Below are 27,366 nucleotides of genomic sequence, written 5' to 3'. Positions count from 1 at the left end.
GGGGTTTTTTGGCGACGACAGTTATTTTTATTACTTTTGTCCTTTCACCTTTATAAGTGATAGAGGTAAGTGATTAACATACCAGCGTATTACGATATTATGGTATTCAGACTTGGACCATATGCTTACCTTCACCAGTGTGTTGTTTATTTTTATATATATTCATGTTACTAGTTAGCATTATTTCATTTCAGCAGGAGATCGTTCTTCATGGGTTTTTTGTTGTTGTTGTTGTTGTTGTTTTTAGAGATTGAGGGAATACCAGTGGGAGAAGGGGAGGGACAGAGGGTAAGAAAGAGAGAGAGAGAGAATCTCAGGCAGGCTCCATGCTCAGCATGGAGCCCAGAGCTTGGCTTGATCTCATGACCCTGAGATTATGACCTAAGCCAAAATCAAGAGTCAGTCATTTAACTGACTGAGCCACCTAGGTGCCCTGATCTTGTGGAGGTTGTTTTGTTGTTGTTTTTTTAGATTTTATTTTGAGAGAGAGAGAGAGAGAGCCCAGTTTGGGGAGGGACAGAGGGAGAAGCAGGCTGCCCCCTGAGCAAGGAGCCCAATGCATGGCTTGTTCCTAAGGCAGTCGCTTTACTGGTTGAACCACCCAGGCACCCCCGATCTTGTTTTCTAATGTAAACGTTTACAGCTATAAATTTTGCCTTAGTGTGGCTTTTGTTTCATCCCATGAATTTTGGGATGTTGTGTTTATTTTAATTCATCTCTAAGTATTTTCTACTTTTCTCTTTTGATTTCTTCTCTGATCAATTGGTTGTTCAAGAATATGGTATTTTATCAAAACAGTGTATGGTACTGGCACAAAAACAGACACATTGATCAATGGAACAGAATAGGGAGCCCAGAAAGAAACCCATGCTTATATGGTCAACTAATCTCCAACAGGGGGGCAAGAATATATAATGGGAAAAAGAGGAGTGCCTGGGTGGCTCAGTGGGTTAAGCCTCTGCCTTCGGCTCAGGTCATGATCTCAGGACCCTGGGATGGAGCCCCACATTGGGCTCTCTGCTCAGTGGGGAGCCTCCTTCCTCCTCTCTCTCTCTCTGCCTGCCTCTCTGCCTACTTGTGATCTCCGTCTGTCAAGTAAATAAATAAAATATTTTTTAAAAATGGGAAAAAGACAACCCCTTCATAAATTGTGCTGGGAAAACTGAATAGCTACATGCAAAGAAATGAAACTGAACCACTTTCTTGTATCATACACAAAAGTAAGCTCAAAATGGATTAAAGACGTAAATGTAAAAACTGGAATCCTAAAACTCCTAAAAGAAAAAATTGGGGTTCTTTTATTAAGAAAAAAAGGAGAGTGATATTGGGATGGCAAATAGCCCCCCAAAATATAGTAAAGAAAAGAATATGTCATTTAATTTCCACAGACTTGTGAATTTTTGTTTGGTTATTTTGAACTTCATTTTGTTGTGGTGGGAGGAAGTATTTTGTATGTTATCTATCTTTTCAAGTCTGTTGAGAACTTTTAGTCTAACATATGGTCTGTCCAAATGTTCCATGTGTATTTGAGAAGAATGTATATGATATACAGTAGAGTGTTCTGTATATGTCCATTAATTGATATTTGTTATAAGCTCCTGTGTTGAAAATTACTCATTTTGAATTTTGAATGCTTTGTGCCACTTTATTCTACCCAGAATCAATTTATAAAATAGTTTAACCATTTCTTTCCCCCTTTTACTACTTATTTCTGCTTTGGGGTGTTTACTATTTCTTTGCTTTTCATGTTTGAGGTTTGTTTCTGGTTTGTAAAGATGGGAACAAAAATCAGATGAAGAGAAATTGTTAGAAAAAATAAATTAAATATATTACCATAAAGTGAAATTTCAAAAAGACATGCAAAATGCATACCCCAATTTGTTGCTATTTGATTCAGGAGACAAAAGTAACACAATTCTGTATTTTATCTTGTCATTAGTCTATCTGTGGATCGTTCTTTCAGTCTCAATGCCTACCTCATTTTCTGCTGAATATTTGGGGTTCTTTTTGAGATACTTCTTTTTATCTTTAGAATTAGCACCTGGGTGGCTCAGTTGAGGAAGCATCAGCCTTTGGCTGAGGTTATGATCCTGGGGTCCTGGGATAAAACCCTTATTGGACTCCCTGCTAAGCAGGGAGCCTGCTTCTCCCTCTGTAGCTCCCCCTGCTTGTTCTCTCTTGTGCTTTCTCTCTCTCTGTCAAATAAATAAATAAAATCTTAAAAAAAAAAAAAAGAATTTTCTTTAGTGACTATTCTGATTGAAAAATCTTAGTTTTGGGACATGTGGGTGGCTCTGTTAAACATCTACCTTCTGCTCAGGTCATGATGGTGGGATAGAGTTCTACAAGGGGCTCCTTGCCCAGTGGGGAGCCTACTTCTCCTGCTCTCCCACGTTTGTGCTTGCTCATTCTCTATCTCTCACTCTGACAAATAAATAAATAAAATCTCTCAAAAAAAGAAAAATCTTAGTTTTACTTGTCAAAAGTTATCTTTATTTTAATTGGATCTTTTTTTTTTTATTTTAAAGATTTTGTTTGAGAGAGAGAGTGCAGGAGAAGGGGGAGGGTTAGAGGTAGAAGCAGATTTCCCACTGAGGGGGGAGTCTGCCATGGGACTCAGTCCTAGGACTCCAGGGTCATGACCCAAGTTGAAGGCAGTTGCTTAGCCAACGGAGCCACCCAGGTGCCCCTATTTGGATCATTTTACAGTATTTATTTTGAGTAAAGAATTATTTTCTTTGTAAATATGTTTCCACCATCTTTCTCAGAAGTCACCTATTTAACTTTAATTAAGGGCCAAGTTCATGTATTTTTTTTTAAAGTGGTATTGATTAATATAATTATTTTCTTGTGTTCTTCTCCTATAGGGAATACAGTGAGTAACCTGATTATGATTATACCTCCAATTTTTGGTGCAATTCAGAGTGTTAGAGATGGACTGGAAAAGCGGTACATTGCTTCTTATTTAGCACTCACAGGTATGTGTAACACTTTGTCTAAAAATGATGTACAGTAATTAGATGGATTATTTTTCTCATTCATACTTAAAATTGGTTCTTAATTTTGTGTTACTATACAACTTGAACATATTCTGAAACTTCTGATATAAAACTCCAGTACATTGAACTGTATTTTGAATACAGTTTTTAAAAAATCAGAGTATTTCAAGCATACAGAAAAGAATAGAGATAATATAACAAATATACCCATGTGTCTTACCACTCAGCTTTGTCAGATGTTAGTACTTTGTGATATTTGTTTCAGATTTTTTTCTTTTTTAAGGAAATAAACTACTAGATAAAATTGAACCTACGTTTGTATTCCTGCCTGGTTTTATTCCCTTCATCCTCCCAGCTCATCCTCCTAGAGTTAATCTCTACACTTAATTTGATTATCATTTTCTCAGTGTTTTTTGTGTTTATACTACATATATATGTATATTTTAAAGTATATATAATATGGTTTGCATATTTTCAAACTATTTAAAAGGTATTATACTGTATCTAACCTTTTCCAACTTATTCATATACCTCTGCCTTGTCTGTGAGGCAGGGACTGTGTCTTGGTTATCTTTGTATCCCTATTGACTGGCAATTTAGTGGTATTTAGTAAGTGTTGGATGGATGGGTGAATGAACTTTATCAGAGCCTAAGATGGGAAAATCTCTATGTCATGTTCTTGCATTATCATCATCACAAGAAAAATAACAAAGTTGATTCTAGTTTGTTTCTTTTATATATAATCTTCTAAACACAATTTCTTGTTTTAGCCCAAAGTATTATTTATACATAGGTAGAAAGGACTTTTAATTACTACAGATCAATAAACTATAATGTGTCATATCAGATGCTATATAATGTGTCATATCAGATTCTACTGTAATTAATCATTGGATGTGAGAGACTTCAGTTTCAGAATCCATTTCTCATATGCATGATATTTTAAGAAAGTTATTTGTTTTGGGGCACCTGGGTGGCTCAGTGGGTTAAAGCCTCTGCCTTCGGCTCAGGTCATGATCCCAGGATTCGGGGATCGAGCCCTGCATCGGGCTCTCTCTTCAGCAGGGAGCCTGCTTCCCTTCCTCTCTCTCTGCCTGCCTCTCTGCCTACTTGTGATCTCTGTCTGTCAAATAAATAAATAAAATCTTTAAAAAAAAGTTATTTGTTTTAAGAAAGTTACTTCAAAAGGAAGACTTGTTCACAAACTTAGCTTTTTGCTTTATTTCCTGGGATATTAAAAAAAAAAGAGAGATTTATTTATTTATTTTTAGAGTATAGATGGTTAGGGGCAGAGGGAGTGGGATTCTAATGCAGACTCCACACTGAACATGGAGATTGACTCGGAGGTTGATCTCAGGACCCTGAGATCATGATCATGACCTGAGCCGAAACCAAGAGTTGGAGGCTTAACCGACTGCACTACCTAGGTGCCCCTATTTACAGGGATGTTTTAAGAATGTTTATAAAATACTGACAGGTCACAATCAGTAATAACAATAAGACTAAAAAGATTTGTAGGAATTCCTGGTTGCCTAGGATAATAGTGTCCTCCTAAATTAGAATTTGTCCACTCATCCTCCCAGAAAACCACACAGATTAAGAAAGGAAGTTCATAGTACCACACTTATTCAATACTGTGAACTTCAGATCATTTTTAAATAGGTAAAAATGCCAGTTTCCAATAGAATTATCTTTGATGCTTTAGAATTGGGGAAGTTTGAAAAACTGCGTGAAAAAGAGGAGAGGGGTTGCGAGACAAAGTCCGAAAAAAAATCTGCACACTAAATGCAAAATTTCTGAAAGCAGTCTGAGATCTGGTAGATGACAATACTGGCTAAAGGTAAAGACTTTAAAATGTGTAAGACCTAAGGTAGCATGTTTTAGAAAGGTACTACTTCTGGGAAAGAGATATGTAAAAAGGGGATGGGACTGGGGTGCCTGGGTGGCTCACTTAGTTAAGTTTCTGACTCTTGATTTTGGCTCAGGTTATGATCTCAGGGTCTTGGGATTTGAGCCCTGCATCAGGATCTGTGCTGACTGTGGACCCTGCTTGGGATTCTCTCTCTCCTTCTCTCTTTAAAAAAAAAAGAAAATGTATTTAAAGAAAGAAAGAGGGAGCGATTCTTTGGAGATATGTCAGTGAAGGGAAAGAAGGAAACTAGGGGGAGGAATTAAGATCCTGTGGAAACAGATGAACTAATCAGACCCTTCCTCCTTCACTCCCTGTATTGCCCAAGTAAGTAAGTATATATGAAAGAGGGCACTGAACCTCACTATTTGACAGAAGGGAGCAGTCTTGAGCTAGGAATTTTTAGGCCCCCCAAAATCTTGTCTCTTTCCGCCATAGGGACCAAAAGAAGCAGTCTACATCCATAGAAAATTACTGTAAAAAGAAAACAGAAAATGCAAGTCAAGATTTTTTGGCTCATGGGCATCTTTCCCCCACAACTAGTTACAAAGCATAAGGAAACTATAGCATAAAACTCCAAGCTGAATTAACTAGCCTCAAAGAAATAAATCAAAAATTCAGAAACAAATAACACCCTGTTTTAAAAGAAATAAAATTAGAATTGATTAAACTTTGGAAAGATATTGAAGCTGAATTACAATGTATTGAATATTTAATAAGGGCTACTTAAGAAGACAGAGAAGTAAGCAAAAGAATGAAAATTAGATGATGAAAAGGGCCAGAGAGAAAGTGATTGAAATGGAAAAGAGGCAGAGAAGACTTCATAAACATATCACTGGAGTCCCTGGAGAAGAAAAACAAAACAGTGAAATAGAACTTACATTTGAAATTATAATTCAAGAAACTTTAGAAACAAAAGAAGAAAAAAAATGAATCCGTATTGAAAGGTCCATTTTTGCCTCCTAAAACTGTCTTGGAATGATTAACTCTGAAACATAGCCTTGTAAAACTACTGGATTTTAAAAACGAAAAAAAAAAAAAAAAATCCTTAAAGCTCTAGTGAACAAGGGCCCCTTACCGACTAAGGCAAATAAATTAGGCCAGCATTACACCTCATCAGCAACAAAAAGAAGGGTACCAATGGAACAGCATTTTTAGTGTCAGCCACACATTTTCAATTCTAATCAAGTTGTTTTCAGATATCCAGGGTATAGAAAGACATTTTTAAACATGCAAGTCTCACTGACTATTATATACATGACTTCTTCCTCATGAATCTGTGAGCACTGTACTAATTTAGTAGCTACTAGCTACTTGTGACAATTTAAATTTAAATTAATTAAAATTAAATAACACATAAAATTCAATTACTCTGTTGGACTAGCCACATCTCAGGCGCTCAATACTCATAGGAGGCTTGTGGCTACCCTATTGGGCAATGCATATATAGAACCTGTCCATTGTCATGGAAAATTCTGCTGATTACATTATACTAGAGAATGATGTTCATCCAACTAAGAAAAGACTGGGAAAACTTCAGCAAAATGTCTGATGATGAGACTTTAATATATTTAACTATAGATCTAAGTCTAATATAGGTGGGATAGAGTTAAAGGATAATATATGGACACATTATATGGTGTAATAAGTAAAAAGAATGAAGTTTTTTTAAATAAGGGAAAGAGGGATGCCTAGGTTGGTCAGTTGGTTAAATGTCTGCCTACAGCTTAGGTCATGACCCCAGGGTCCTGGGATTGAGTGCTTCTTCAGCAGGGAGTCTACTTCTCCTCTCTGCCTGCTCTGCCTGTTCCATCCCCTGCTTGTGTGTGTGTGCTCACTCTCTCTCTTTCTCTCACAAAAATAAATAAAATCTTAAAAAAAAAAAAGTTTAAATGAGGGAAGGAAAGCGCAAAGTAGAATAAATAAGTTCATTGACTGTAGCCTAGGTAATAAGTTGACTACTAAAGAATATAATTTAAAAGTAACAAATTGGGTTGTAAAAGGTCAAGTAAGAAAATAAAGGGGGGCTCAGAGTACTATAAAATGCCTAAGTACAAAAGAAACCCTTAGAACAACAGAGATGCTTTTTTACATACCAAAAAGTTTTTTAAAGAGCAAAAGACTTATCACTTAGAGAAATACATTAAATATAATATATGTGTAACAATTATAGTAAGATAGTATTATTGAGATTAAACACATCAATCATATCAATCAATACAAATGAGCTTAACTACCAAAGGAAAACATTTTCGAATTTGCTTACTAAACAAACCAAACTTTCTGCTTTATATAAAAGATGCACTTAAAGTGATTCAGAAAAAATTAGAAATCATAACAAAGTAGGGGTAGTGATCTTGATATCATATAAACTAGAATTCCCATTAAAAAGCTTTAAATGTAGGGGGAGGAGCAAGATGGTGGAGAGTAGGAAACCTAAATATCGTATGGTCCAGGAATTCAGCTAGACAATTACCAAACCTTTCTGAACACCTACAAACTCAACAGGAGATCAAAGAATAGCAGCAGTTCTATGAACACAAAAGCAACCATTTTCTGGAATGCAGGACCTACAGAGAAGTGAATCCAAGGTGATATACAGGAAGACAGACCATGGCGGGGAGGGAGCCTATATCAGCTGGCTCCCAGCAAGTGACAGAGCATCAGAGCACAAAATCTAAACTTTTAGAAGTCTGCTCAGCAAAGGGATGTTGCTTCAGTGACTAAACGGGGGTGGAACCCTCACCTGGGCAGCGTGGTCTCAGGGCCCTCAGGGTCACAGAAAGATGTTGGAGGGGTTGCCTGAGTGTGGTAGAGCTCCCAGGTGTTGCAGTGGGGAAGCCGGTTGCACAGACTGAGCTAAGGAGTAGGATCTCAGCTCGGGGTTGCCATAAACTGTGATCTGTGGCACAGTCGGCCTCTTTGAGCAGGGGCCCAACAAGCGGCAGAAACAAGGAGACTCCCCTTCCTCCTCTGGGAGGAGAAGCACAGGAGTGTGCTGCAGGAATCAACTGAGCTTGGAGACTCCAACCGGTGTCACGTATCAGAGTTAGAAACGCTCATCATAGGCCAGGTGAACACAGAATGTGGCTGGAGACCACACTCCAGGAGTGTGGGAGACAGGAGTGATTGATTGCTTTTCTCTGAGGGCATACCGAAGAGTGGGGCCCTGAGTTCTTGGCTCTTTCTGGACCAGAGATTGGGAGGCCACCATTTTCATTCTCATCCTCCAAAACTGTACAGAAAGCTTTCAGGAAACAAAAGCTACCGAGAGCAAACCTGAGCAGATTACGTAGCCTGGGCCCTGGCAAAGGTGTGTAACTCCACCTGGGGCAAAGAGACTTGAGAATCACAGCAACAGGCCACTGCCCCAGGAGGCAGTTTCTTCTACTAGACCAAAATATACCCAAAATCTAGTATGTGGCTCTGTTCTATTCACCAGCCTGATCATACTTTTTTTTTTTCCTTTCTCCCCCCTGCCCCAGTTTGGGGTCTCTTATGATTCGGTTAGTATATATGTTTCTGGGTTCATTCTTACCATTGTAGCATTTTGTTCCCTCATTCATCAATTTTCTCTAGGCAAAATGATAAAACAGAAATGCTCACCTCAAAAACAGAAAGAATAAGAGGCAGTTCCAACTGTCAGGGATCTGACCAATATGGACACTGGTAAAATGTCGGAACTAGAGTTCGGAAAGACGATTGTATGATGCTAGCTGGGGTTGAAGAAAGCATAGAAGATAACTAGAGAATCCTGTCTGGAGAAATAAAAGAACTAAATTCAAACCAAGTTGAAATAAAAAGGACTATTAATGAGGTGCAATAAAAAATGGAGCTCTAACTTCTAGGATAAATGAGGCATGAGAGAATTAGTGATATAGAAGACCAAATAATAGAGAATATAGAAGGTGAGAAAAAGATAAACAACTACTGGATCACGGGAGTATTCGAGAGGTAAGTGATACCATAAGACGGAACAATGTTAGAATAATTGGGATCCCAGAAGAAGAAGAAAGAGTGGGGCAGAAGGTATACTGGAGCAAATTATAGCAGAGAACTTCCCTAATGTGGAGAAGAAAATGGGCATCAGAATCCAGAAGACTCTTGAGAACTGCCCTCAGAATCAGTAAAAATAGGTGAACACCCTGTCACCTAATAGGAAGACTTACAAGTCTCAGATGAAGAGAAAATTCTGAAAGCAGCTTGGAACAAGAGGTCTGTAATCTACAATGGTAGAAATATTAGGCTGGCAGCAGACCTATCTACAGAGACCTGTCAGGCCAGAAAGGACTGGCATGACATAGAGGACTAAAGGAGAAAAATAGGCAGCCAAGAATACTATATCCAGCTAGGCTATCATTGAAAATAGGAGAGATAAAAAGCTTCCAGGATAAACAAAAACTGAAAGAATTTGCAAACACCAAACCAGTCCTATAGGAAATATTGAAAGGGGTCTTCTATGCAAAGAGATAGCATAAAAGTAACATATATCAGAAAGGAACAGAAACAGTATACAGTAACAGTGCCCTTACAGGCAATACATTAGCACTAAATTCATATCTTTCAATAATTACTATGAGTGCAACTGGGCTGAATGTCCCAATGAAGACACAAGGTAGCAGATTGGATTAAAAAACAAGACCCATTGATACGCTGTCTGCAATAGACTCATTTTAGACCCAAAGACACCTCCAGATTGAAAGGGAGGGGGTGAAAAACCATTTACCATGCTACTGGACATCAAAAGAAAGCTGGGATGGCAGTCCTTATACTGGACAAATTAGATTTTAAGCCAGAGACCATAATAAGAGGTGAGGAAGGACACTATGTCATATTTAAAAGGTCTGTCCAACAAGAAGATCCAACAAAATTAAAGAAACATATTGACAATAATACAATAATAGTAGGGGACTTTAACACCCCCCCTTCCTGAACTGGACGAATCATCTAAGCAAAATATCAACAAGGAAATAAAGGCTTACAACAACACAATGAACCAGATGGACTTCACAGATATATTCAGAACATTCCATCCCAAAGCACCAGAATACACATTCTTCTCTAAGGTACATGGAACGTTCTCCAGACTAGATCACATCCTGGGTCACAAATCAGGTCTCAACTGGTACCAAAAGACTGGGATCATGCCCTGCATATTTTCAGACCACAATGCATTGAAACTAGAACTCAACCAGAAGAAAAAAGTTGGAAAGAACTCAAATAACTGGACGCTAAAGAGTATCCTGATAAACAATGAATGCGTCAACCAGGAAATTAAAAGGGAATTTTAAAAATTCATGGAAACAAATGAAAATGAAAACGCAACTGTTCAAAATCTTTGGGATGCAGCAAAAGACAGTCCTGAGAGGAAAGTACAGAGCAATATGAGCCTTTCTCATAAAACAAGAAAGGTTTCAAGTACACACCCTAACCGTACACCAAAAGGAGCTGGAGAAAGAACAGCAAAGAAAGCCTAAACCCAGCAGGAGAAGAGAAATAATAAAGATCAGAGCAGATCTCAATGAAATAGAAACCAAAAGAACAGGAGAACAGAGCAACAAAAGTAGGAGTTTGTTCTCTGAGAGAATTAATAAGATTGATAAACCCTTGGCCAGACTTGACAAAAAGAAAAGAAAAAGGATCCAAATTAATAAAATCATGAATGAAAGAGGTGTGTGATCACAACCAACACCAAAGAAATACAAACAATTATAAGAACATTTTATGAGCAACTATACACCAGCAAATTAGACCATCTGGAAGAAATGGATGCGTTCCTAGAGATATATAAACTACAAAAACTGAACCAGGAAGAAATAGAAAACCTGAACAGACCCATAACCAGTAAGGACACTGAAGCAGTCATCAAAAATCTCCCAACAAACAAGAGCCCAAAAGCCTCTGCCTTTGGCTCAGGTCATGGTCCCAGAGTCCTGGTATCGAGCTCCACATCAGGTTCTCTGCTCAGCAGGGAGCTTGCTTCCCTTCCTCTCTCTCTGCCTGCTCTACTGCTTACTTGTGATCTCTGTCAAATAAATAGATGGAATCTTTAAAAATAAATAAATAAATAAAATAAAAAATAGAATTGGAAGGAAAACTTCCAAGCTCATTTTATGAGGCCAGTGTCACCTTGATCCCAAAACCAGATGAAAACTCATCAAAAAGAATTACAGACCAATATCCCTGATGAACATGGATGTGAAAATTTTCACCAAAATACTAGCCAATAGGATCCAATAGTTCATTGAAAAGGATTATTCAGCACGACCAAGTGGGATTTATTCCTGGGCTGCAAGATTGATTCAACATTCGCAAATCAATCAGTGTCATACACTACATTAATAAGAGAAAGAACAAGAACCATATGAACCTCTCAGTAGATGCAGAAAAAGCATTTTGACAAAGTGCAGCATCCTTTCTTGATCAAAACTCTGCGCAGTTTAAGGATACAGGCTTCATTCCTAAATATCATCAAAGCCATCTATGAAAAACCTACAGTGAATATCATTCTCAATGGGGAAAAACTGAGAGCCTTTCCCCTAAGGTCAGAAGTTCGGCAGGGACATCTACTATCACCATGCTATTCAACATAGTACTAGAAGTTCTAGCCTCAGGAGTCAGACAACATAAAGAAATTAAGGCATCAGAATCGGCAAAGATGTCAAACTCTCACTCTTTGCAGATGATATGATACTTTATGTGGAAAACCCAAAATACTCTACCCCAAAACTGCCTGAACTCATACAGGAATTCAGTAAAGGGTCAGGATATAAAACCAGTGTACAGAAATCAGTTGCATGTGTATACACCACCAACAAGACAGAAGAAAGAGAAATTAAGGAGTCGATCTCATTTATAATTGCTTCCTAAACCATAAGATACCTAGGAATAAACCTAACTAAAGAGGCACGGAATCTGTACTCAGAAAACTATAATGTACTCGTGAAAGAAACTGAAGAAGACACAAAGAGATGGAAAAACATTCCATGCTTATGGACTGGAAGAACAAATATTGTGAAAATGTCTATGCTACCTAGCGCAATCTACACATTCAGTGCCATCCCTATCAAAATACCATCAACTTTTTTCAAAGAAATGGAACAAATAATCCTAAAAATTTGTATGGAACCAGAGAAGACCTTGAATAGCCAGAGGAATGTTGAAAAAGAAAGCCAAAATTGGTGGCATCACAATTCCAGACTTCAAGCTCTTTTACAAAGCTGTAATCATCAAGACAGTGTGGCAATGGCACAAAGACACATGAGTCAGTGGAACAGAATAGAGAACCCAGAAATAGACCCTCAACTCTGTGGTCAATTAATCTTTGACAAAGCAGGAAAGAATGTCCAATGGAAAAAAGACAGTCTCTTCAACAAATGGTGCTGGAGGGGCACCTGGTGGCTCAGTGGGTTAATCCTCTGCCTTCGGCTCAGGTCATAATCTCAGGGTCCTGGGATCGAGCCCCACATCGGGCTCTCTGCTCGGCAGGGGGCCTGCTTCCTCCTCTCTGCCTGTGTCTCTGCCTACTTGTGATCCCTGTCTGTCAAATAAATAAATAAAACCTTTAAAAACAAAACAAAAAACAAAAAGAAACAAATGGTGCTGGGAAAATTGGACAGCCACATGCAGAGAAATGAAACTGGGCCATTTCCTTACACCACCCACAAAAATAGACTCAACATGGACGAAAGACCTCAGTGTGAAACAGCAATCCATCAAAATCCTTGAGAACACAGGCAGCAAACTCTTTGACCTCAGCCACAGCAACTTCTTCCTAGAAACATTGCCAAAGGCAAGGGGGGCAATGGCAAAAATGAACTATTGGGACTTTATCGAGATCAAAAGCTTTTGCACAGCAAAGGAAACAGTCAACAGAACCAAAAGCAATTGACAGAATGGGAGAAGATATTTGCAAATGACATATCAAATAAAAGGCTAGTATCCAAAATCTATAAAGAATTTATCAAACTCAACACCCAAAGAACAAAGAATCCAATCAAGAAATGGGCAGAAGACATGAACAGACATTTCTGTAAAGAAGACATCCAGATGGCCAACAGACACATGAAAAAATGCTCCACATCACTCGGTGTCAGGGAAATACAAATCAAAACCAGCATGAGATACCAGCTCACACCAGTCAGAATGGCTAAGATTAACAAGACAGGAAAGGACAGATGTTGGAGAGGATGCGGAGAAAGGGGAACCCTGCTACACTGTTGGTGGGAATGCAAGCTGGTGCAGCCACTCTGGAAAACAGCATGGAGGTTTCTCAAAAAGTTGAAAATAGAGGTACACTATGACCCGGCAATCACACCACTGGGTATCTAACCTAAAGATACAACTGTAGTGATCTGAAGGGACATGTGCACCCGAATGTTTGTAGCAGCAGTGTCTACAATAACCAGACCTTGGGAAGAACCTAGAGGTCCATTAGCAGATGAATGGATACAGAGGATGTGGTATATATATGCAGTGGAATACTATGCAGCCATCAAAAGAAATGAAATCTTGCCATTTGCAATGACATGGATGGAACTAGAGGGTATTTTGCTGAGCGAAATAAGTCAATCAGGGAAAGACAATTATTATATGATCTCCCTGATATGAGGAATTTGAATGGCAGTGTGGGGGGTTTGAGGGGTAGGGAGGGAAAACATGAAACAAGATGGGATCCGGAGAGGGACAAAGCATAAGAGACTCAATCTCAAGAAACAAACTGAGGGTTGCTGGGGCGAAGGGGTTATGGAGAGGGTGGGTGGGTTATGGACGTTGGGTAGGTTATGTGAAATGGTGAGTGCTGTGATGTGTAAGCCTGATGATTCACAGACCTGTACCCCTAGGGTAAATAATACATTATATGTTAATAAAAATAATTTAAAAAGTTGAAAGTAGAGCTACCCTAGGACCCAGCAGTTGCACTACCGGCTATCTTTGTATCCAAAGATAGAAATGTAGTGATCCGAAGGGGCATGTGCACCCGAATGTTTTTAGCAGCAATGTCCACAATAGCCAAAGTATGGAAACAGGCTAGATGTCCATCAACAGATGAATAGACACAGAAGATGTGGTGTGTGTATATATGTATACACACACACACATACACACAATGGACTATTATGCAGCCATCAAAACGAAAAACCACCTGGGTGCCTCAGTGGGTTAAACCTCTGCCTTCAGCTCAGGTCATGATCTCAGGGTCCTGGGATCGAGCCCCACATCGGGCTCTCTGCTCAGCAGAGAGCCTGCCTCCCCTTCTCTCTGCCTGCCTCTCTTCCTACTTGTGATCTCTCTTTCTATCTCTCTCTCTCTCTCAAATAAATAAAATATATTTTTTTAAAAAGTGTAAATTTGCCATTTGCAACAATGTGGATGAAAGTAGAATGTATTATGCTAAGCGAAATAAGTCAATCAGAGAGGGACAATTATATGATCTCACTGATATGAGGGATTTGAGAATCAAGACAGGGGATCATAGGGGAAGGGAGGGGTAAATGAAAGAAGATGAAATGAGAGAGGGAGAGTGAACCATAAGAGACTCTTGGTTTCAGGAAAGAAACTGAGCATTGTTGGAGGGTAGGGGATGGAAGGTATGGGGGAGCAGGGTGATGTACATTAGGGAGAGTGTGTGCTATGGTAAGTGCTGTGAATTGTGTAAGATTGATGAATCAGAGATCTGTACCCCTGAAACAATAATGCCCTATATGTTCATTTTTTAAAAAACATTGCGTGTGACAAAGACATTATAATTCTAGAAACCATGATATAAGTTATGATTTTCCATGCACCAAATGATACAAATACTATTTTTTTTTAATTTATTTTTTATTTATTTTCAGCATAACCGTATTCATTGTTTTTGCACCACACCCAGTGCTCCATGCATTTTTATATAGCAGAAACTACAAAAGATAACAAGGATTAAGAGAAATATAATAATAGAAGATTATAGTAGGCCACACTCAGTACAAGACAGGGTAAGTGAAGAACAACAAAAAAACAATATCTGAGATGTAACAACATAACCAGCTAAGTAAACCATGTGAATTTAGGCTGAACTTCATACCCTGATAATAGAACATATGCCTTCTTCTCATGTGTGCATAAAACATTCCTGTGAACAAAAGAGTGAGTTCCATGAAGAATAAGCAAAATAATATCCTCTGGGCATAATGCATCCATGTTAAAATTATCAACAAATTCAAACCAGATGAAGGTTCTTCCTTTTCAAAATTTTAAAATCTTTTATTAACTCCTGATTGAAAGGGAAAATATAAAATGGAATTATCAAATCCTAAAAATAGAGTTGTTACAAAAATTTTGCCTATCAGATTCTGTGGGGATTTATTTAAAGCAGTCATCAGAGGACAGTCCATAGGCTTAGACACTTATTAATAAAAGATCAAAAGGTGAAATATTTTTTAAAGATTTTATTTATTTGAGGGAGAGAGAGAGCAGGAGCAGAGGGAGGAGCAGAGGGAGAAGCATACTCCTGCTGAGCAGGGAGCCCCAGGAGTGAGTCTGTGGGAGCCCGACGTGGTGATGGATCTCAGGACTGAGATCACGACCCATGCCTAAGGCAGCTGCTTAATAAACTGAGCCACTCAGGTGCCTCCCAAAAAAGTGAAAAAAAATTTTTTAAAGATTTTTTTTTATTTGACAGAGAGAGTACCAGTAGGCAGAGCCAGAGAGAGAGTACCACTAGGCAGAGCAGCAAACAGAGGGAGAAGCAGACTGCTGAGCCTAGAGCGAAACGTGGGACTCAATCCCAGGACCCTGGCATCACAACTGGAGCCGAAGGTATATGCCTAACCCACTGAGCCACCCTGGCGTCCTCAAAAAGTGAAATATTAATTAAGATCTCATAAGGCAAGAAAAAAGGACCACAATGTAAACCAAATGAATGTTCAAGGGAGAAAATTAAAGACATAAGCTGAAATTAACAAGATAGAGGACAGAAAAACAGTTCTAATTAATGCATCAAAATACATTTTTATTTCTTTAAAGAAAAAGTAGGTAGCTAGCTAACTTAAGAAGATAAGAACCAAGCATAAACATACATAATAAATGACAACAGGAAATATCCGTTGAAACAAATTAAATTTTAGAAACCTCTTTTCAGCTTCTTTGATGTTTGTGGGAAACTGTTTTCCAAAAATAAACTGGAATTTTTATTTGCTGATTTGTTCTAAAATAAATAAATAAAAATAAAACCTCTAGGGGTGCCTGGGTGGCTCAGTGGGTTAAAGCCTCTGCCTTTGGCTCAGGTCATGATCTTGGGGTCCTGGGATCGAGTCCCACATCCGGCTCTCTGCTCAGCGAGGAGCCTGCTTCTCCCTTTCTCTCTGCCTGCCTCTCACCTACTTGTGATCTCTGTCTGTCAAATACATAAATAAAATCTTTAAAAAAAGAGAGATAAAAGTGCTGTAAAAAAGAAAATTAAGGACTAATATGATTATCAATGTAGGTATGGTAAAAACAAATAGGAGCGAACTACTGATGCATGTAACAACAAGGAGAAACCTGATAAATTGGCCAAGTGAAAGAAACTGAAAGATATAAAAGAAAACAGATTATGTGATTCTATTAATATGAAATTTTTAGAAAAGGCAAATTATAGAGATAAGAAGGAAATAATTAGTTACATGAGGTTTAAGGTGGAACTGATGTTGACTGCAGATGGGCATAAGGGGACTTATTGGGGTGATGTAGTTATCAAAAAAACTGTATTGTGATTGTTGCACAACTTTTTAAAATTTACTAAAAGTCAAAGTTATACATTGAGTGAATTTAGTGTTATATCTCCCTGCTTGATTAAAAATTAGAAACCAGTTGACCCTGGAAATGGAGGAATGTGCACACTGTGTGAGAGAATGAGAGCTACATTGAGTGTTTCCATGCTGGGTGGGGCTGAAGGAAGAAAAGCAATAGAGGAGAATATAGATACAGAAGACTTGAAATCAGTGATTCCCGGTGTAGGAGCTACTTCTGTGGTGGGGGATAGCTGTTTTTCCCATTGTACCTAATGTTTAGGATCCAGGCAGCCACTCCTAATTGTTGAAGAAGTGATGAATCCTATTTGTCACCCTGAGTTTGAGGTTTTTCTCTTAACAGAGATCAATGTCTTATAAAGTGAATTCATTTGAATATTAATGACCAAAAGTCATTTTTTTATGTTTATACAGATAAGATGATTTGAGTAACTATTCCTCATATTGTGGTAATTTGGTGTCTTCTGATATTCCTGTGAATATATGGAGGTGCATATTTTCTTTTTTTTTTTTTTTTTTTTTTGGTGGTGCATATTTTCTGAATTAGTTTTTCCTGTAACCTTTTCCAACTGAAGAAAGTTTAGGGGTGATTAAGGACAAAAAATACGGCTCAATAGAGGTATCATAATGAAATTCCTGGGCTTCTTGTATGAGTATCTCTTCATGGAAGGCATCTTTAAGAAATTATTTGAGGGTCAGAGAAAGCGCTTGAGCTCAATTTTTTAAAAAAATTTCTTCCTGGGACACCTGGGTGGCTCAGTTGGTTAAGCCACTGCCTTCAGCTCCGGTCATGATCCCAGAGTCCTGGGATTGAGTCCTGCATGAGGCTCCTTGCTCAGCGGGAAGCCTGCTTCTCTCTCTCTCTCTCTCTACCTGCCACTCTGCCTGCTTGTGCTCGCTTGCTGTCTCTTTCTGACAAATGAATAAAATCTTTTAAAAAATTTTTTTCTTCCAGTTACATCACTAATACAGATTAATAAGTACTTTCAATTCCTTGGAACCAGAAGTATTTCTGATTTCAGATTGCTTTTACATTTTAGAAAATTAATAGATCATAACAGATTTAGAAACTTAATAGATTATAGAAAATTAATAGATTATAGAGAGTATACCTACTAAGCCCACCAAGACTTGGAGCAGCACCCCATAGGTAAACTATTCATCTTGCTGCTTAACATGAATATTTACACTAAGTGGGCCAATAATTATTATAAATAGCCTTATATCTAATCAAGTCAGGTTTTACTGTGGTATTAGATTGGAGTTAGCTATAAGCATAATTAAAACAAACAGAAGATTTCACATGTTTTATCTTTCAAAAGTGTCTTTAAGCAGTGAGTCTTGAGTAGCAGCAAACACATCTAGTGTTCTAGTGTTGAGGTTTTGGTTTCTAAACATCTTTATTTACTGAAGGAATGAAGACTTCTTGCAGAAATGACCATTTCTGGGAAGAGGCAAGAATACAAGATGAGTCTGGCACATCCTGTCGTGCCAGAAAGTAAGAAAGTGTCCAAAAATGAGGGAATCTTTTCAAAATAACATAGAAGGCATTTGGCCAAGCCAGGACAATTTGAACTTCCAAATGAAAAATGATGGAATTTGGGGTGCCTGGATGGCTCAGGTGGTTAAGTATCTGCCTTCAGTTCATGTCATGATCTGCAGGTCCTGGAATCGAGCCCCATGTCCAGTTCCAAGCCTAGCAGGTAGTCTGCTTTTCCTTCTTCTTCTGCTTCTCCCCGTACTTGTACTCTTTCTCTCTCTCTCTCAAATGAATAAATAAAATCTAAAAAAATGGGGGGGGGGAATGATAGAATTGGGTTATAGTACATGGTATGGAAAAAGAATCTGTAAGTTTCTACTGATACTACCAAACAAATGGGAAACCTTTTTTTTTTTTTTTTTTTTAAATGAGTAGAATTGTCTGGGGGCACCTGGGTGGCTTAGTCTTTAAGCATCTGCCTTCGGCTCAGGTCGTGATCCAGGGTCCTGGGATCGAGCCCCGCCTCCGGCTCTCTGCTCCGTGGGAAGCCTGCTTCTCCCTCTCCCCCTGTTTGTGTTCCTTCTCTCGCTGTGTCTCTCTCTGTCAAATTAATAAAATAAAATCTTGGGAAGAAAAAAGAGAATTGCCAAATCAATAAGCCAACTCAAGTGTAGAGAATACACTGATGGTTACCAGAAGAGATCGGTCTAGGGGATGGGTAAAATAAGTGAGGGGGATTAAGGAATATGTTGTGATACTCACCTGGTAATGTATGGAGGTGTTGAATCACCATATTATACACCTGAAACTAATATTCATATATTTACTAACTGGAATTTAAATAAAACCTTAATTGCCAACTAATAAATGTAAACAGAATGATAGGGTTGGTTTTTTAAATTTAATCACTATTTTGCAGCCATCATCCTAATGATTGATTTAGACAAGGGTCATCAGTGAATGGCCGAAGATACTGGGTGAAAGTGTTTGGGAAATAATTATACAGCCTGAAAGTATCTTCTGACAGATTACTGACTAATTACAATGGAAAAAAATGGTAACAACACAGAAATGTGGCAGATACCCCTTTATTCAAGTAATAAAAGTTAACATGATTAATAGCTGGTTCTTCCTGGTGTGATACACTGAAAAAGAAACATCAGTTATACGGGGTTGCTGCCATTAGTGCATAACCTGAATCAAATGATGAGAAAATAATCACAAAAAAAACCCACAACAAATTGAGGGGCACTCTGTGAAACAACTCAAAAAATGTTAAAAGTTTTAAAAAAATGTTTTAGTCATGACAGAGAAAGTCTGAGGAAGTGTTCCAGATTAACAGCTAAGTGAAATATGGGATTTGTAGCATGAGGATAAGAAAGTCTTGGGGCACCTGGGTGGCTCAGTGGGTTAAAGCCTCTCCCTTTGGCTCAGGTCATGATCCCAAGGTCCTGGGATCAAGCCCCGCATCGGGCTCTCTGCTTGGCGGGGAGCCTGCTTCCCTTCCTCCCTCTCTGCCTGCCTCTCTGTCTACTTGTGATCTCTGTCTATCAAATAAATAAAATCTTAAAAAAAAAAAAAAAGAAAGTCTAAGGAGCAGTATTGGGCAAATCAGTGAAATTTGAATAATGACTGTATATTAGATAATATTGTATTAATATAAGTTTTCTGAATTTGATAACTACATTGTGGTAATAGAATGTCCCTTGGGAGATAAATGCTAAAGAATTTAAAAAGTCATAGTCTCAGCAACTTACTCTTAAATAGTTCTACAAAATAACACTAGTATAGGTATTACTTTATTTTATCTACATTTTTATGAATATAGACAGCTAAAATATGGCAAAATATTAGTAAAACTAGGTTAAGGGTACTTAGGAGTTCTTTATAATGCTTTTATAAATTATGTAATATCTTTTTTCTTTTTATAATTTAAATTGAATTCCTTATACATATAGTATACTATTAGTTTCAGAGGTAGAGATCATTGATTCATCCGTCTTATATAATTACATCATTATATCATGTGCCCTCCTTAATATCCATCACCCAGTTAACCCATTCCCCTACCCTCTCCCCTCCAGCAACCTTCAGTTGTTTACTATGATTAAGGGTCTCCTGTGGTTTGTCTCCCTCTCTGATTTAATCTTGTTTTATTTTTTCTTCCCTTCCCCTATGATCCTGTTTTGTTTCTTAAATTCCACATATGAGTGAGATCATATGATAATTGTCTTTCTCTGATTTACTTATTTTGCTTAGCATAATACCCTCTAGTTCCATCCACATTGTTGCAAATGGCAAAATTTCATTTTTTGATGGCTGAGGAATATTCTCTTGTATATATATATACCACTTCTTATTTTTCCATTCATCTATCGATGGACATCTAGGCTCTTTCCATAGTTTGGCTATTGTGGACATTGCTTAAATTCTGCAATATAAGTATTTTCAAAATAAAGGGTTTACTTTTTAAAAAGATTTATTGAGCACTTATTATCTGGATACTGGGATATCAAGCATTTTAACAAAAAACAGATTTGGAGTAGTAAACATAGGAACAAAAATTGACAATGATTACAGGAGAGATGTTTTTGCTGATCTAACAATCTCTCTTTGTGTTACTTCTATACTTTATTCTTGCTTTTGTGATTGCGATCTTATCAGTACATTTTAACTGTCATAATCTGTTTTTAAGTGTCTGTTCCATCTGAGCTTCCTGAAGGCAGGGCTCAGTCTTACACTTCTGGATTTCTGGCATTCAGCAATACCTGGTGCAAGCTAAGCATGTGAGAATGTTTGATGAATGAATGAATGCTTTATTTTAAATGACTTGAACAGCGCGCATGTTTTGCTAAGACTTTTTCATATATGTACTTGTTTGAATTTTTCACTGAGTTATGTCTCCCACTGAAAAAATGTGTGTGTGTGTATGTATATATGAGAGAGACACACACATGTATACGAACAAACTTGATCTGGAAATAAAGATTTGATTAACAAATCCCAAGGAAATTTAGTAAATACTTGCATAAGATTTTCAGTATTTTATTTTTGTGTTCAAAAATCTGTAATAATTTCTTTAGATGCACTTAGTTTTTGGAGTTGAGGGAGATTTTACAGGAAGAATTAGGAACTTTGGCATTGTGCTGAAGCACATTTGGGATGGACCATTAGTAATTTATGAGGTATATTTTGTTCTCGTTTCAGCCTAAATCCACAAAATTTAGTCATTTTTAGATTCATTCTGCAGATGTTTACTGAGAATCTATTATGTGGTAGTTATCGTTCTCAGATCATTGTTCATCAGAGCTTTTTAAATTTAAAGCTGTATAAGCTAAAATAGAACCATGTCAAAAGAAACCTTTTTCACAAAATTTAATTTTTTCTCCTATGTGATTTAGTTTTTCCCTTTATCCCTAAATCTACAAAATCTATTTGTAGTTCCATAAATGTATTTGTTGTGTGTTTTAAGTAAGTAGGTAATTGGCAACAAGAAAAATAAAATGAGTTGTAAAATAGTCAAAACAAAGTAGAGAGGAAAAAGTCTAGTAAAGTTTTTATTATGTCTAAGTCTATTCTAAATCCATTTTTACTGAAGTAGTAATGTCAGAGATAAAAAGTCATTTCCTTGTGAAAAGGAAATTGAAAATTCTTTGCATGGAGTAGCCTTAAGTTTTGGTATGACTTACCTACAGTCTGTCACTGCCAGATTAGGTCAAAGTCATCTGAAATGATCTTAAGAATGTTACGCTTTTTGTCTAGGAGAAAGTAAGGGGATTGCGTACTAGGTTAATAACCTTTTAGATGATAGTAATTACAGTTAGTAATGAAACAGACATAAAATCAATGTGCTGTGGAAAAGATCTTTGGAAATCATTTTATAACCAGCTTATAACTTATTTATTACCCTTCATTTTAGTTCCATTGTTTCAGAGATTGCCAGAAACACAGTGGTCTTTTTTTTTTCTAATATTTTGGAGAAGAAATGTGATGCTAACATCACCCAAAAGAAACAGTGTTTTCATTTTTTGCTTAATATTCTTCTTTCTGTGTATGCAGTTGTGGTTTTTATGACTATACTTTGAATGAACATGGCCAGCCTAGTAGCCAAAACTCAGGGACAGGGGGTGCCTGGGTGGCTCAGTCATTGAATGTCTGCCTTCAGCTCAGGTCATGATCCTAGGGTGCTGGGATCAAGTCCCAGGTCGGGCTCCATGCTCAGTGGGAAGCCTGCTTCTCTCTCTCCCACTCCCCCTGCTTGTGTTCCCTCTCTCACTGTCTCTCCCTGTCAAATAAATAAATTACAAACAAACAAACAAACCCCAGGGACAGGCTCAACTAGAAGAGCAGAAACTCTGGATAACTAAGTAGCCTGTGTAGTCAGTGAATAGGAAGTAAGGAAATGAGATGGCCAGGAAAGTGGCCTGGTAGAAAGTAAAATATGGAAAGAACCTAGATGTCTATCAACAAATGAATGAATAAAGAAGATGTGATGTATGTGTACACACACACACACACACACACACACACACACACACAGTGGAATACTATGCAGCCATCAAAAGAATGAAATCTTGCCATTTGCCATGACGTGGATGGAACTAGAGGGTTTTATGCTGAGTGAAATAAGTCAATCAGAGAAAGACAATTATCTTGTGATCTCCCTGATATGAGGAATTTGAGATGCAGGGCAGGGGGCTGTGGTGGGTAGGGAAGGAAAAAATGAAACAAGATGGGTTTGGGAGGGAGACAAACCATAAGAGAGTCTTAATCTCACAAAACAAACTGAAGGTTGCTGGGGGTTGGGGGGGTAGGGAGAAGGTGGTTGGGTTATGGACATTAGGGAGGGTATGTGCTATGGTGAGTGCTGTGAAATATGTAAGCCTGATAATTCACAGACCTATATCCTATATATAAGACCTATATATAAGATATAGCCTAAGGCAGAAAGCAGACAGCTGTAATGACTCTTCATCTGGTTTTTATGGCCTCAGTTATGACTTATTTTAAGTGTTTTAGGCTGGTACCAGAAAAAGACAATAATTGATTGACAGTTATTTTCTGAAAAAATAAATATTAAAAAAATCATAGCATCTAGTCTCATTTTTGTTATTTTTTTTAAAGGTTTTATTTATTTATTTGACAGACAGAGATCACAAGTAGGCAGAGAGGGGGAAGCAGGCTCCCCGCTGAGCAGGGAGCCTGATGCGGGTCTTGGTCCCAAGACCCTGAGATCATGACCTGAGCCGAAGGCAGAGGCTTTAACCCACTGAGCCACGCAGGCACCCCTCATTTTTGTTATTATCATGCCCATCATTATTGCTGTAGCTCCATTCTGTTTAACATAAACCTCCCTACGCAGTCCAAACATTCCCTTTATTTGGCTATAGGTATCCTTAAACGGATTATTTTGGTTCTCGCTTCAATTACCGTATTATCTCTCATCCATTATTACCATTTTGTATTCTTACTTTTCCTCTACCTGTGAACATTTGTTTGTTCCTTAATCTGCTTGATGGCTTGGATACATGTTCCAGTTCCAGAAACAGTATGAATAGTACTAAAGCAAATCACTTACATAGGAGTATTTGATGGGTAAAGTATATTTGGAGCACAGCAGACAAGAGGTTTCCACTTCCCAATTCGTTCTTTTTAAAAATTGAGGTGTTAAAAAAAAATTGAGGTGTTATTTCATATATAGTAAATGTTCAAATGTTAAGTATACATACGGCTCAACAAGATTTTACTCATGTAACCATCACCCAGATCAAGATAAAGGAAATTTTAATTAACCCAGAAAGTTCACTTATGTTGTTTTTAAAGCAACATTCCCCCCCCCCCCAAAGATAACTGCTATTCTCTCTCTCTTTTTTTTTAAGGTTTTATTTATTTGTTTCACAGAGAGAGCACAAGTAGGCAGAGTGGCCAGCAAAGGGAGAGGGAGAAGCAGGTTTCCCGCTGAGCAGAGAGCCTGATACAGGGCTTGATCCCAGGTCCCTGGAATTGTGACTAGAGCTGAAGGGAGGCACTAAACTGACTGAGTCACCCAGGCGCCCCAAAGATAACTACTATTCTGACTTATATTTCCTTATATTGATTTGCATGTTCTTGAACTTCATGTAAATAGAGCCACAGACTATGTACTTTGTCATCTGGCTTCTTTCACTTGAGGTAATTTTCTTAAAAAAACTTTTTAGAATTTATTTATTCATAAGAGACAGATAGAGAGACAGAGGCAGAAGGAGAAGCAGGCTCCCCGCTGAGCCAGGAGCCTGATAGGGGACCGGATCCCAGGATCCTGGGATCATGATCCAAGCCAAAGATAGACACTTAACCATCTGAGCTACCCAGGCTAACTTGGTGTGCAGCTTTTGAGATTCATCTGTGTTTATATTGTTTATATCAATAGTTCATTCTTTTTAATTGATGTATAATATTCCATTGTGTGAAAATAATGTAATTTATTTGCTCATTTTCCTGTCAGCGGGCATTTGGGTTGTTTTTGGTTTGGGACTTTTATGAAAAAAGATTCTGTGGATATTCATGTATATGTCTCTTTTTTTTTTTCTTTTAAAGATTTTATTTATTTAAAGAGAGAGCATGGGGTGGGGGAAGGACAGAGAGAGAAGAGAATCTTAAGCAGACACCATGCTGAGCGAGGAGCCTGAGGCGGGGCTTAATCCCTGGACCCTGAGATCACAACCTGAGATGAAACCAAGAGTCAGACACTTAACCGACTGCGTCACCTGGTGACCCTCTTATATATATCTTTTTTTTTTTAAGATTTTATTTATTTATTTATTTGACAGAGATCACAAGTAGGCAGAGAGGCAGGCAGAGAGAGAGGGGGAGGCGGCAGGCTCCCTGCTGAGCAGAGCCCGATGTGGGACTTGATCCCAGGACCCTGGAATCATGACCTGAGCCAAAGGCAGAGGCTTAAACCACTGAGCCACCCAGGCACCCCTGTATATGTCTTTTGATGGACATACGCACTCATTCCTTTTGGATATGTGTTTAGGTGTAGAATTGTGAGGTCATAGAGTAGTCTGGGTTTAAATTTATTAGATGCTGCCAAACAGGGACGCCTGGGTGGCTTAGTGAAGGTTAAAGCCTCTGCCTTTGGCTCAGGTCGTGATCCTAGGGTTCTGGGATGGAGCCCCGCATCAGGCTCTCTGCTCAGCTGGGAGCCTGCTTGCCCCCTCTCTCTTTCTGCCTGCCTCTCTGCCTACTTGTGATCTCTGTCAAATAAATAAATAAAATCTTTAAAAAAAAATAGATGCTGCCAAAAATTTTTTTAAATGGCTGGACTATTTTATGTCTCTATCAACAATATCTGAGAGTTCCTGTTATTCTATATTGTTGCCCATATTGTCAGTCTATAATTTTAGTCATTCTGGTTTGGTGTGTAGTGGTGTCTCACTGAGGTTTTAATTTGTGTTTCTCCATTGAGTAATGATGTTGAGCACTTGTCAAAAGCTTGGCCTGTTGGATAGCGTCTTTTGTAATGTGCCTCTACAAGTCTTTTGCCCATTTAAAAATTGGATTGTCTGTCTTTTTCTTACTGATTTTTGTGTCACATTTTCTGGATATTAATCCTTTGTCAGATACATGTATTATGAATGTGTTTTCCCAGTTTCTAACTTGCTGTTTTACATTTTTAATAGAGTCTTCAGAGGAATCAAAGATCTTAGGCAAGAGTTTTTTTTTTTTTTTAAGATTTTATTTATTTATTTGACAGAGAGAGAGATCACAAGCAGGCAGAGAGGCAGGCAGAGAGGGGGGGGGGGAAGCAGGCTCCCTGCTGAGCAGAGAGCCCGATGCGGGACTCCATCCCAGGACCCTGGCATCATGACCCAAGCCGAAGGCAGCGGCCTAACCTACTGAGCCATCCAGGCGCCCTAGGCAAGAGTTTTTAAAGACACTTCAGACACCAGTTTATTAACTAATATCCTAGCCATCTGTTGGTTTTCTATTGCTACTATAACAAAGCACCATAAATTAAGTGGCTTATAGCATTAAATAAATGTATTATCTTGTTCTGTAGATTAGAATTCTAACACAAGTCTTACTGGGCTAAAATTAAGATTGGCAGGTCTGTGTTTTCTTTCTGACTCTCTCTAGGAGAGAGTCAGTTTCCTTGTCTTTTCCAGTTTATATGGCTCAGGGCCCCTTTCTAGCATTCCCTAGCATTCCCAGGCTCATGACCCCTTTCCTGTATTTTCAAAGCTAGTAACTTTATATCTCTGAGCATTCTTCCATAGTCCCATCTCTCAAAGGCTCCTGCTTTTGAGGACTCAGGTGATTAGGTTGGGCATACTCTAATAATCTAGGATAATCTTCTCAATTCAAGGTCCTTAATTTAATCACATTTGCAAAGTCTTTTTTTTTTTTTTTTGCCATTTAAGGTACAGTGACATATTTGCAGGTTCTGGGGTTGGGATGTAGACATCTTTGGGAGCCATTATTCTGTCTACCACTGTAATGTAGTTACTACTGTAGTCCATAAGTTGTAAACTAATGTAGCAGCCCATCTGCTACTAATGTTGCAGCATCCTCATTGGGAGTGGGATTGGAGAACATAATCCAAAATATACTGATAAGGCTAAATTGGATATACTGGCCTCTGTGTGTATGTGTTACTATGATAAGGCTATATACTAGGTACATAGTAGATTAGAAAAAAGAATGTGCAATTCCCCTTAGGATAGGTGGAAAACAGTTAGAAAAGCTCTTATTAAATATCCTAACTGGCCTTCAGTCAGTTTAGGGATAAAGTCCAAACTTCTTAGGACAACTCTCCAAAGTTCATTCTCTTAATCACTACGCTGTACTGCCTCTCTAATATGGTAGTGCATTTTATTTCTCAAGTGAGTGCTAACTTCATGAGTAAAGTAGGATCATGCATGCCGTGTAATTGTAGGTGGCAGTGTTTTGAAACCACCAAATAACACCAGAATCTTTAACCTGAGGTCATAATCTTAAAATAAGCACACCTTATTCCCTGTAATGCTTTTGATACTTTATAGTAATATGCCCTTCTCCTTTTTCATTTATTCTAGGTCCCTTTTTATACATTTTGATAAATCAGGATAGAACTTTTAAAAGAACTCACAGTATTTCTTGGGCTGTTAATGTTTTGTCATGGCAAATAAGCTAACCTACTTCTAAAATCTAATGACTCTATTCTCTGTACATGAAATTTTTAAT

General features: G+C 38.1%; 1 protein-coding gene across 3 annotated transcripts in view; it reads left to right on the top strand.

Annotated features, from left to right (window-relative positions):
* ACER3 (alkaline ceramidase 3) overlaps positions 1 to 27,366 on the top strand; it is a 169,906-nt gene that overhangs the window by 48,899 nt on the left and 93,641 nt on the right. For 2 of the 3 annotated variants that reach the window (XM_032358656.1, XM_032358655.1), the window contains exon 2: positions 2,868 to 2,978. In XM_032358656.1, the coding sequence (XP_032214547.1) occupies positions 2,868 to 2,978 (111 nt within the window). Of the gene's footprint in view, positions 1 to 2,867; positions 2,979 to 27,366 lie in introns of those variants that run through there. The other variant, XM_032358657.1, reaches the window with a different exon arrangement.

This window comes from Mustela erminea, chromosome 9, assembly GCF_009829155.1.
Source record: "Mustela erminea isolate mMusErm1 chromosome 9, mMusErm1.Pri, whole genome shotgun sequence".
NCBI lineage: Eukaryota > Metazoa > Chordata > Mammalia > Carnivora > Mustelidae > Mustela > Mustela erminea.
The sequence above is the reverse complement of the archived record's forward strand: the minus strand, read 5'-3'. Positions and strand labels throughout refer to the sequence as shown.